At 45.0% G+C, this 13,019-nt stretch overlaps 1 protein-coding gene across 1 annotated transcript in view; it reads right to left on the reverse strand.

Moving 5' to 3' along the window:
- The window catches only part of LOC135536210 (TBC1 domain family member 30-like), a 163,659-nt gene that overhangs the window by 81,738 nt on the left and 68,902 nt on the right, over positions 1–13,019 (reverse strand). Inside the window, 1 exon segment of the mRNA XM_064962583.1 lies at positions 11,848–11,935. Coding sequence (XP_064818655.1) covers positions 11,848–11,935 — 88 coding nt within the window.

The raw sequence follows: 13,019 nt of genomic DNA on the forward strand, positions 1-13,019 counted from the left end.
GGTGGTAGTAGTTCTACTATCAGTCAGACAGGGTGGTAGTAGTTATACCCATCAGTCAGACAGGGTGGTAGTAGTTCTACCATCAGTCAGACAGGGTGGTAGTAGTTCTACCCATCAGTCAGACAGGGTGGTAGGAGTTCTACCCATCAGTCAGACAGGGTGGTAGTAGTTCTACCCATCAGTCAGACAGGGTGGTAGTAGTTCTACCCATCAGTCAGACAGGGTGGTAGTAGTTCTACCCATCAGTCAGACAGGGTGGTAGTAGTTCTATCATCAGTCAGACAGGGTGGTAGTAGTTCTACTATCAGTCAGACAGGGTGGTAGTAGTTATACCCATCAGTCAGACAGGGTGGTAGTAGTTCTACCCATCAGTCAGACAGGGTGGTAGTAGTTCTACTATCAGTCAGACAGGGTGGTAGTAGTTATACCCATCAGTCAGACAGGGTGGTAGTAGTTCTAACCATCAGTCAGACAGGGTGGTAGTAGTTCTACCATCAGTCAGACAGGGTGGTAGTAGTTATACCATCAGTCAGACAGGGTGGTAGTAGTTCTATCATCAGTCAGACAGGGTGGTAGTAGTTCTATCATCAGTCAGACAGGGTGGTAGTAGTTCTACCCATCAGTCAGACAGGGTGGTAGTAGTTCTACCCATCAGTCAGACAGGGTGGTAGTAGTTCTACCCATCAGTCAGACAGGGTGGTAGTAGTTCTACCATCAGTCAGACAGGGTGGTAGTAGTTCTACCCATCAGTCAGACAGGGTGGTAGTAGTTATACCATCAGTCAGACAGGGTGGTAGTAGTTATACCATCAGTCAGACAGGGTGGTAGTAGTTCTATCATCAGTCAGACAGGGAGGTAGTAGTTCTATCATCAGTCAGACAGGGTGGTAGTAGTTCTACCATCAGTCAGACAGGGTGGTAGGAGTTCTAACCATCAGTCAGACAGGGTGGTAGTAGTTCTATCATCAGTCAGACAGGGTGGTAGTAGTTCTACTATCAGTCAGACAGGGTGGTAGTAGTTATACCCATCAGTCAGACAGGGTGGTAGTAGTTCTATCATCAGTCAGACAGGGAGGTAGTAGTTCTATCATCAGTCAGACAGGGTGGTAGTAGTTCTACCCATCAGTCAGACAGGGTGGTAGTAGTTCTATCATCAGTCAGACAGGGTGGTAGTAGTTATACCATCAGTCAGACAGGGTGGTAGTAGTTATACCATCAGTCAGACAGGGTGGTAGTAGTTCTACCCATCAGTCAGACAGGGTGGTAGTAGTTCTACCCATCAGTCAGACAGGGTGGTAGTAGTTCTACCATCAGTCAGACAGGGTGGTAGTAGTTCTACCATCAGTCAGACAGGGTGGTAGTAGTTCTACCCATCAGTCAGACAGGGTGGTAGTAGTTCTACCCATCAGTCAGACAGGGTGGTAGTAGTTCTACCCATCAGTCAGACAGGGTGGTAGTAGTTCTACCCATCAGTCAGACAGGGTGGTAGTAGTTCTACCCATCAGTCAGACAGGGAGGTAGTAGTTATACCATCAGTCAGACAGGGTGGTAGTAGTGCTACCCATCAGTCAGACAGGGTGGTAGTAGTTCTATCATCAGTCAGACAGGGTGGTAGTAGTTCTACCATCAGTCAGACAGGGTGGTAGTAGTTCTACCCATCAGTCAGACAGGGTGGTAGTAGTTCTACCCATCAGTCAGATAGGGTGGTAGTAGTTCTACCCATCAGTCAGACAGGGTGGTAGTAGTTCTACCCATCAGTCAGACAGGGAGGTAGTAGTTCTACCCATCAGTCAGACAGGGAGGTAGTAGTTCTACCCATCAGTCAGACAGGGTGGTAGTAGTTCTACCCATCAGTCAGACAGGGTGGTAGTAGTTCTACCATCAGTCAGACAGGGTGGTAGTAGTTCTACCATCAGTCAGACAGGGTGGTAGTAGTTCTACCATCAGTCAGACAGGGTGGTAGTAGTTCTATCATCAGTCAGACAGGGTGGTAGTAGTTCTACCCATCAGTCAGACAGGATGGTAGTAGTTCTACCATCAGTCAGACAGGGTGGTAGTAGTTATACCATCAGTCAGACAGGGTGGTAGTAGTTCTACCATCAGTCAGACAGGGTGGTAGTAGTTCTACCCATCAGTCAGACAGGGTGGTAGTAGTTCTACCATCAGTCAGACAGGGTGGTAGTAGTTCTACCCATCAGTCAGACAGGGTGGTAGTAGTTCTACCCATCAGTCAGACAGGGTGGTAGTAGTTCTACCATCAGTCAGACAGGGTGGTAGTAGTTATACCATCAGTCAGACAGGGTGGTAGTAGTTCTACCCATCAGTCAGACAGGGTGGTAGTAGTTCTACCCATCAGTCAGACAGGGTGGTAGTAGTTCTACCCATCAGTCAGACAGGGTGGTAGTAGTTCTACCCATCAGTCAGACAGGGAGGTAGTAGTTCTACCCATCAGTCAGACAGGGTGGTAGTAGTTCTACCCATCAGTCAGACAGGGTGGTAGTAGTTCTACCCATCAGTCAGACAGGGTGGTAGTAGTTCTACCCATCAGTCAGACAGGGTGGTAGTAGTTCTACCCATCAGTCAGACAGGGTGGTAGTAGTTCTACCCATCAGTCAGACAGGGAGGTAGTAGTTCTACCCATCAGTCAGACAGGGTGGTAGTAGTTCTACCCATCAGTCAGACAGGGTGGTAGTAGTTCTACCCATCAGTCAGACAGGGAGGTAGTAGTTCTACCCATCAGTCAGACAGGGTGGTAGTAGTTCTACCCATCAGTCAGACAGGGTGGTAGTAGTTCTACCCATCAGTCAGACAGGGTGGTAGTAGTTCTACCCATCAGTCAGACAGGGTGGTAGTAGTTCTACCCATCAGTCAGACAGGGTGGTAGTAGTTCTACCCATCAGTCAGACAGGGTGGTAGTAGTTCTACCCATGTTTACGTGCTGCTGTGAGGTTTGTTACTAACATTACTTTGCTAACTGCCAGCTTTACAGTTTTTACTTTATTAATTAACGTTTTATATTTTTATTGTTTCCACTCGCTCAACTTTTTTTGATTCAACTTTTTCACTCTGGACGCTTTATGTGGACATGGTTCGTCAGGACCTCCAACAGCCGAAGCTCAGTAGTAACATTAACATGATGCCTTCTAATTGCAGTCGCTGTACTCGCCTTACGGCGAGGATAGCTGTGCTACAATCCTGGCTTCAGACACAATCGTTAGGCAGGGTCATTTCAGTGTAGGAACGGATGAAACAGCGTCTGTGCCACCAGTAAGTACAGATAGTAGTATAAATCCCCTGGCACGGTCCCCGCAGCCGGACAACTTTCTCATGGTTTCTGGAGGGAAATGCTGTAGGAACGCTCAACCGGTGTTGCTCATTCAGCAGACAAAAACTTTCAACCGGTTCTCCTCATTAAGCAACGGGTCGGTGTCAGAGGCCGAGCCTTCTCTGGTCTCTACTCCTCCCGTTACGGGGTCTGAGGCAATGAAGCTTCCCACCATTAGCTCTGACAAATTGAAAACCCTAGTCATTGGCAACTCCATTACCCGCAGTATTAGACTTAAAACAAATCATCCAGCGATCATACATTGTTTACCAGCGGGCAGGGCTACCGACGTTAAGGCTAATCTGAAGATGGTGCTGGCTAAAGCTAAAACTGGCAAGTGTAGAGAGTATAGAGATATTGTTATCCTCGTCTGCACCAACGATGTTGGGATGAAACAGTCAGAGATCACCAAGCGCAACATAGCTTCAGCGTGTAAATCAGCTAGAAAGATGTGACGGCATCGAGTAATTGTCTCTGGCCCCCTCCCATTTAGGGGGAGTGATAAAGCTCTACAGCAGAGTCTCACAACTCAATCGCTGGTTGAAAACTGTTTTCTGCCCCACCCAAAGATAGAATTTGTAGATAATTGGCCCTCTTTCTGGGACTCACCCACAGACAGGACCAAGCCTGACCTGCTGAGGAGTGACAGACTCCATCCTAGCTGGAGGGGTGCTCTCATCTTATCTACCAACATAGACAGGGCTCTAACTCCACAATGAGATAGGGTGCAGGCCAGGCAGCAAGCTGTTAGCCAGCCTGCCAGCTTAGTGGAGTCTGCCACTAGCACAGTCAGTGTACAGTAGTCAGCTCAGCAATCCTCATTGAGACCATGTCCGTGCCTCGACCTGGGTTGGGCAAAACTAAACATGGAGGTGTTCGCTTTAGCAATCTCACTAGGATAAAGACCTCCTCCATTCCTGCCATTATTGAAAGAGATTGTGACACCTCACATCTCAAAATAGGGCAACTTACTGTTAGATCCCTCACTTCCAAGGCAGTTATAGTCAATGAACTAATCACTGATCATAATCTTGACGTGATTGGCCTGATTGAAATATGGTTACTAGTGACCATTTACTGCATCCCGCAAATGAGGTGTTGCTAACATTTATGATAGCAAATTTCAATTTACAAAAAAAAAGACTGCATTTTCGTCTTTTGAGCTTCTAGTCATGAAATCTATGCAGCCTACTCAATCACTTTTTATAGCTACTGTTTACAGGCCTCCTGGGCCATATACAGCGTTCCTCATTGAGTTCCCTGAATTCCTATCAGACCTTGTAGTCATAGCAGATAACATTCAAATTTTTGGTGAGTTTAAAATTCACATAGAAAAATCCACAGACCCACTCCAATAGGCTTTGGGAGCCATTGTCGACTCAGTGGGTTTTGTCCAACATGTCCCTGGACCTACTCACTGTCCTGTGGAATAAATGTTGTGGATCTTAATGTTTTTCCTCATAATCCTGGACTATCGGACTACCATTTTATTACGTTTGCAATTGCAACAAAAAAATCTGCTCAGACCCCAACCAAGGAACATCAAAAGTCGTGCTATAAATTCACAGACAACACAAAGATTCCTTGATGTCCTTCCAGATTCCCTCTGTCTACCCATGGACGCCAGAGGACAAAAATCAGTTACCCACCTAACTGTGGAATTCAATTTAACCTTGCGCAATACCATTGATGCAGACCCCTAAAAACTAAAACAGAAGAAACTAGCTCCCTGGTACACAGAAAATACCCGGCTCTGAAGCAAGCTTTCAGAAAATTGGAACGGAAATGGCGCCACACCAATCTGGAAATCTTCCGACGAGCTTGGAAAGACAGTACCGTGCAGTACCCGAAGAGCCCTCACTGCTGCTCAATCGTCCTATTTTACCAACTTAATTGAGGAAAATAAGTACAATCCAAAATGTATTTTTGATACTGTCGCAAAGCTAACTGAAAAGCAGTATTCCCCAAGAGAGGATGGCTTTCATTTCAGTAGTGATAAATTCATTAACTTCTTTGAGAAAAGATCATGAACCTTAGAAAGCAAATTACGGACTCCTCTTTAAATCTGCGTATTCCTCCAAAGCTCAGTTGTCCTGAGTCTGCACAACTCTGCCAGGACCTAGGATCAAGAGAGACCATCAAGTGTTTTAATACTATATCTCTTGACACAATGATGAACATAATCATGGCCTCTAAACCTTCATGCTGCATACTGGACCCTATTCCAACTAAACTACTGAAAGAGCTGCTTCCTGTGCTTGGCCCTCCTATGTTGAACATAATAAACATCTCTCTATCCACCGAATGTGCACCAAACTCACTAAAAGTGGCAGTAATAAAGCCTCTCTTGAAAAAGCCAAACCTTGACCCAGAAAACATAAAAAACTAATCAGCCTATATCGAATCTCCCATTCCTCTTAAACATGTTAGGAAAAGCTGTTGCGCAACTCACTGCCTTCCTGAAGACAAACAATGTTTTGGTTGGTTTTCTGTGGACCCCATCATGGCACTGTTTCAGGACCTGTATTATATATATATCCGTTTGTCTGTGGATGGTTTGTCCTCTGACAAATCAACTGTAAATGTCGGTGTTCCTCAAGGCTTTGTTTCAGGACCACTATTATATATATATCCGTTTGTCTGTGGATGGTTTGTCCTCTGACAAATCAACTGTAAATGTCGGTGTTCCTCAAGGCTTTGTTTCAGGACCACTATTATATATATCCGGTTTGTCTGTGGATGGTTTGTCCTCTGACAAATCAACTGTAAATGTCGGTGTCAGGACCACTATTATATATATATCCGTTTGTCTGTGGATGGTTTGTCCTCTGACAAATCAACTTTGTTCCTCAAGGCTTTGTTTCAGGACCACTATTATATATATATCCGTTTGTCTGTGGATGGTTTGTCCTCTGACAAATCAACTGTAAATGTCGGTGTTCCTCAAGGCTTTGTTTCAGGACCACTATTGTTTTCACTATATATTTTACCTCTTGGTGATGTCATTCAGAAACATAATGTTAACTTTCACTGCTATTCGGATGACACACAGCTGTACATTTCAATGAAACATGGTGAAGCCCCAAAATTGCCCTCGCTAGAAGCCTGTGTTTCAGACATAAGGAAGTGGATGGCGGCAAATGCTCTACTTTTATACTCTGACAAAACAGATGCTTGTTCTACGTCCCATGAAACAAAGAGATCTTCTGTTGGATCTGACAATTAATCTTGATGGTTGTACAGTCATCTCAAATAAAACTGAAGGACCACGGCGTTACTCTGGACCCTGATCTCTCTTTTGACGAACATATCAAGACTGTTTCAAGGACAGCTTTTCCCATCTACGTAACAATGCAAAAGTCTGAAACTTTCTGTCAAAAAATTACGCAGAAAAATTAATCCATGCTTTTGTTACTTCTAGGTTAGACTACTGCAATGCTCTACTTTCCGGATACCCGGATAAAGCTCTAAATAAACTTCAGTTAGTGACTAGAACCAAAATATTTGATAATATTACTCCAGTGCGAGCCTCCCTACACTGGCTTCCTGTCAAGGCAAGGGCTGATTTCAAGGTTTCACTGCTAACCTACAAAGCATTACATAGGCTTGCTCCTTCCTATCTTTCCTATTTGGTCCTGCCGTACATACCTACACGTACGCTACGGTCACAAGACGCAGGCCTCCTAATTGTCCCTAGAATTTCTAAGCAAACAGCTGGAGGCAGGGCTTTCTCCTATAGAGCTCCATTTTTTATGGAATGGTCTGCCTACCCATGTCAGAGACGCAAACTCGGTCTCAACCTTTAAGTCTTTACTGAAGACTCATCTCTTCAGTAGGTCATATGATTGAGTGTAGTCTGACCCAGGAGTGTGAAGGTGAACAGAAAGGCACTAGAGCAACAAACCGCCCTTGCTGTATCTGCCTGGCCGGTTCCCCTCTCTCCACTGGGATTCTCTGCCTCTAACCCTATTACAGGGGCTGAGTCACTGGCTTACTGGTGCTCTTTCATGCCATCCCTAGGACGGGTGTGTCACTTGAGTGGGTTGAGTCACTGACGTGATCTTCCTGTCTGGGTTGGCGCCCCCCTTGGGTTTGTGCCGTGGGGGAGATCTTCGTGGGCTATACTCGGCCTTGTCTCAGGATGGTAAGTTGGTGGATGAAGATATCCCTCAAGTGGTGTGGGGGCTGTGCTTTGGCAAAGTGGGTGGGGTTGAATCCTGCCTGGCCCTGTCCGGGGGGTATCGTCTCCTGACCCCTCCTGTCTCAGCCTCCAGTATTTATGCTGCAGTAGTTTATGTGTCGGGGGCTAGGGTCAGTCTATTATATCTGGAGTATTTCTCCGGTGTCCTGTGTGAATTTAAGTATGCTCTCTCTAGTTCCCTCTCTGTCTTTCTCTCGGAGGACCTGAGCCCTAGGACCATTCCGCAGGACTACCTGGCAAGATGACTCCTTGGTGTCCCCAGTCCACCTGGCCGTGCTGCTGCTCCAGTTTCAACTGTTCTGCCTGCGGCTATGGAACACTGACCTGTTCACCGGACGTGCTACCTTGCTGCTGTTTTCAACTCTCTAGAGGCAGCAGGGGCGGTAGAGATACTCAATGATCGGCTATGAAAAGCCAGCTGACATTTACTCCTGAGGTGATAACTTGTTGCACCCTCTACAACCACTGTGATTATTATTATTTGACCATGCTGGTCATTTATGGACATTTGAACATCGTGGCCATGTTCTGTTATAATCTCCACCTGGCACAGCCAGAAGAGGACTGGCCACCCCTCATAGCCTGGTTCCTCTCTAGGTTTCTTCCTAGGTTCTGGCCTTTCTAGGGAGTAGTCAGTTTTACGAGTATGTTCAAAGCAGCATGAGTGAAGGATGCTTTGTTTCAAAATAGGAAGCCGATTCTAGATTTAGCTTTGGATTGGAGATGCTTAATGTGAGTCTGGAAGGAGAGTTTACAGTCTAACCAGACACCTAGGTATTTGTAGTTCTCCACATCTTCAGAACCGAGTCAGAACCATCCAGAGTAGTGATGCTAGACGGGCGGCAGTGATAACTATAATTACCATGTAGAGTACAGTAGTAATACCCATTATAACCATGAGGGGGACAGCAGTAATACCCATTATAACCATGAGGAGGACAGCAGTAATAGCCATTATAACCATGTAAGTACAGCAGTAATACCCATAATAACCATGTAGAGTACAGCAGTAATACAGCAGTAATATCCATTATAACCATGAGGAGGACAGCAGTAATACCCATAATAACCATGAGGAGGACAGCAGTAATATCCATTATAACCAGGAGGAGGACAGCAGTAATAACCATTATAACCATGAGGAGGACAGCAGTAATACCCATAATAACCATGAGGACAGCAGTAATATCCATTATAACCAGGGGAGGACAGCAGTAATACCCATTATAACCATGTAGAGTACAGCAGTAATACCCATTATAACCAGGAGGAGGACAGCAGTAATACCCATTATAACCAGGAGGAGGACAGCAGTAATACCCATTATAACAGTGAGGAGGACAGCAGTAATATCCATTATAACCATGAGGAGGACAGCAGTAATATCCATTATAACCAGGAGGAGGACAGCAGTAATACCCATTATAACCAGGAGGAGGACAGCAGTAATACCCAATATAACAGTGAGGAGGACAGCAGTAATACCCATTATAACCATGAGGAGGACAGCAGTAATACCCATTATAACCATGAGGACAGCAGTAATATCCATTGTAACCATGTAGAGTACAGCAGTAATACCCATTATAGCAGTAATACCCATTATAACCATGTAGAGTACAGCAGTAATATCCATTATAACCATGAGGAGGTAATACCCATTATAACCAAAGGAGGACAGTAATAGTCATTATAACCATGTAGAGTACAGCAGTAATATCCATTATAACCATGGAGGAAGACAGCAGTACAGAGGAGGACAGCAGTAATACCCATTTATAATCCATTAGGAGGACAGCAGTAATACCCATTATAACCAGCAGTAATACCCATTAGTAATATCCATAACCAGGAGGAGGACAGCAGGAGGACAGCAGTAATACCCATTATAACCATGAGGAGGACAGCAGTACCCATTATAACATGTAGAGTACCAGTAATACCCATTATAACCATGAGGAGGACAGCAAATCAAATCAAATTTTATTTGTCACATACACATGGTTAGCAGATGTTAATGCGAGTGTAGCGAAATGCTTGTGCTTCTAGTTCCGACAATGCAGTAATAACCAACAAGTAATCTAACTAACAATTCCTAATCTACTGTCTTATACACAGTGTAAGGGGATAAAGAATATGTACATAAGGAAATATGAATGAGTGATGGTACAGAGCAGCATAGGCAAGATACAGTAGATGGTATCGAGTACAGTATATACATATGAGATGAGTATGTAAACAAAGTGGCATAGTTAAAGTGGCTAGTGATACATGTATTACATAAGGATGCAGTCGATGATATAGAGTACAGTATATACGTATGCATATGAGATGAATAATGTAGGGTAAGTAACATTATATAAGGTAGCATTGTTTAAAGTGGCTAGTGATATATTTACATCATTTCCCATCAATTCCCATTATTAAAGTGGCTGGAGTTGAGTCAGTGTCAGTGTGTTGGCAGCAGCCACTCAATGTTAGTGGTGGCTGTTTAACAGTCTGATGGCCTTGAGATAGAAGCTGTTTTTCAGTCTCTCTGTCCCAGCTTTGATGCACCTGTACTGACCTCGCCTTCTGGATGATAGCGGGGTGAACAGGCAGTGGCTCGGGTGGTTGATGTCCTTGATGATCTTTATGGCCTTCCTGTAACATCGGGTGGTGTAGGTGTCCTGGAGGGCAGGTAGTTTGCCCCGGTGATGCGTTGTGCAGACCTCACTACCCTCTGGAGAGCCTTACGGTTGAGGGCGGAGCAGTTGCCGTACCAGGCGGTGATACAGCCCGACAGGATGCTCTCGGTGTGCGTCTGTAGAAGTTTGTGAGTGTTTTTGGTGACAAGCCAAATTTCTTCAGCCTCCTGAGGTTGAATAATAATAATATAATATGTCTGTGTGAGTGGACCAGTTCAGACCTTTTGTCTGTGATGTGTATGCGAGGAACTTAAAAGTACTACCCTGGGGCCACTGCTTTTACATGTGGATGGGTGGTCCCTGCTGTTTCCTGAAGTCCACAATCATCTCCTTACGTTTTGTTGACAATGACTGTGAGCGTTATTTTCCTGACACCACACTCCAGGCCCTCACCTCCCTGTAGGCCGTCTCGTTGTTGGTAAGCAGTAATACCCATTATAACCATGATGGAGGACAGCAGTAATACCCATTATAACCATGAGGACAGCAGTAATACCCATTATAACCCACAGTAATACCCATTATAACCATGAGGAGGACAGCAGTAATTCCCATCTAATACCCATTATAACCATGAGGAGGACAGCAGTAATACCCATTATAACCATGAGGAGGACAGCAGTAATACCCATTATAACCATGAGGAGGACAGCAGTAATACCCATTATAACCATGAGGAGGACAGCAGTAATACCCATTATAACCATGAGGAGGACAGCAGTAATACCCATTATAACCATGAGGAGGACAGTAGTAATATCCATTATAACCATGAGGAGGACAGCAGTAATATCCATTATAACCATGAGGAGGACAGCAGTAATACCCATTATAACCAGGAGGAGGACAGCAGTAATTCACATTATAACCATGAGGACAGCAGTAATATCTATTATAACCAGGAGGAGGACAGCAGTAATACCTATTATAACCAGGAGGACAGCAGTAATACCCATTATAACCATGAGGAGGACAGCAGTAATACCCATTATAACCATGAGGAGGACAGTAGTCATATCCATTATAACCATGTAGAGTACAGCAGTAATATCCATTATAACCAGTATGTGGACAGAACAGCTTAATGACTTTCCATGTTTAATGACCCCTCATCATCTAGATGGGACATTCCTTTGGTTTACGAAATGCTACACACACTGGCACACACCCTTTCCCCTGTGAAGTTCCTCTTGCTAATGTTTCTCCTGTCCCCATCTGGCTCCCTCCCTCCACCACCCTGGCTCCCCCCCTAGACCACCCTGGCTCCCCCTAGACCACCCTGGCCCCTACCCTAGACCACCCTGGCTCCTCCCCTAGACCACCCTGGCCCCCTAGACCACCCTGGCCACCCCTACCCTAGACCACCCTGGCTCCTCCCCTAGACCACCCCTCCCTAGACCACCCTGGCCACCCTACCCTACACCACCCTGGCTCCTCCCCTAGACCACCCTGGCTCTGACAGGAATGTGCTTTGTAGTTGTGGTGTTCCGTCCTAAACACCAGTGTTTTTAAACAGCAGCGGGTTGGAAACAGTTACCAGGGTTCTGTTTCAATAAATCACTAATTAAATGCATCCTACCTTCTCGGAGGTAATCACAGAGCCTTACACCTATCCAATCACTGGTAAATCTGTACCTTCCTTTTGGCCTGAACCTTTTTATAGTCGCCCAGGTTGAGGCAATAGATCTCAAGGAGACGGAGGGCTCGATTCAATCCGTACGGCCTGAGTTCAGAGCCACAGTGTTATATGGTCTGAGTTCAGAGCTACAGTGTTATATGGCCTGAGTTCAGAGCTACAGTGTTATATGGCCTGAGTTCAGAGCTACAGTGTTATATGGCCTGAGTTCAGAGCTACAGTGTTATATGGCCTGAGTTCAGAGCTACAGTGTTATATGGTCTGAGTTCAGAGCTACAGTGTTATATGGTCTGAGTTCAGAGCTACAGTGTTATATGGTCTGAGTTCAGAGCTACAGTGTTATTGAAGTTTAAAGACAGCGTTAGTGGAGACAGCGTTTACGGTACACGCTGCATATATCTGCTCAATGGGAAAGTACTTGTTATTGAAGTTTAAAGACAGCGTTAGTGGAGACAGCGTTTACGGTACACGCTGCATATATCTGCTCAATGGGAAAGTACTTGTTCATTTCCAGCTCTCTAGAGCAGTGAAACCGGGCGAGACGGTCAACCTGCAGCATGGAAGGTCTGCGTTCTCGTCTCAGAACATTGACATTTCATAGGCAGATTGAATGGAGCTCTTACCAAGATAAAATGAAAGAGCCAACAGCATCCTTTCACCTTCTTTATTAGGAGTGCAGTGACCTCTGACACCAGGATGGTGGGGGTTCATTTACCAACAATACAATCAGATCATTGGCAGACTGTAGAGAACAATACAACCAGATCATTGGCAGACTGTAGAGAACAATACAATCAGATCATTGGCAGACTGTAGAGAACAATACAATCAGATCATTGGCAGACTGTAGAGAACAATACAATCAGATCAATGGCAGACTGTAGAGAACAATACAATCAGATCAATGGCAGACTGTAGAGAACAATACAATCAGATCAATGGCAGACTGTAGAGAACAATACAATCAGATCAATGGCAGACTGTAGAGAACAATACAATCAGATCATTGGCAGACTGTAGAGAACAATACAATCAGATCCATGGCAGACTGTAGAGAACAATACAATCAGATCAATGGCAGACTGTAGAGAACAATACAATCAGATCCATGGCAGACTGTAGAGAACAATACAATCAGATCCATGGCAGACTGTAGAGAACAATACAATCA

The sequence above is a fragment of the Oncorhynchus masou genome, unplaced genomic scaffold, assembly GCF_036934945.1.
Source record: "Oncorhynchus masou masou isolate Uvic2021 unplaced genomic scaffold, UVic_Omas_1.1 unplaced_scaffold_575, whole genome shotgun sequence".
NCBI classification, from domain to species: domain Eukaryota; kingdom Metazoa; phylum Chordata; class Actinopteri; order Salmoniformes; family Salmonidae; genus Oncorhynchus; species Oncorhynchus masou.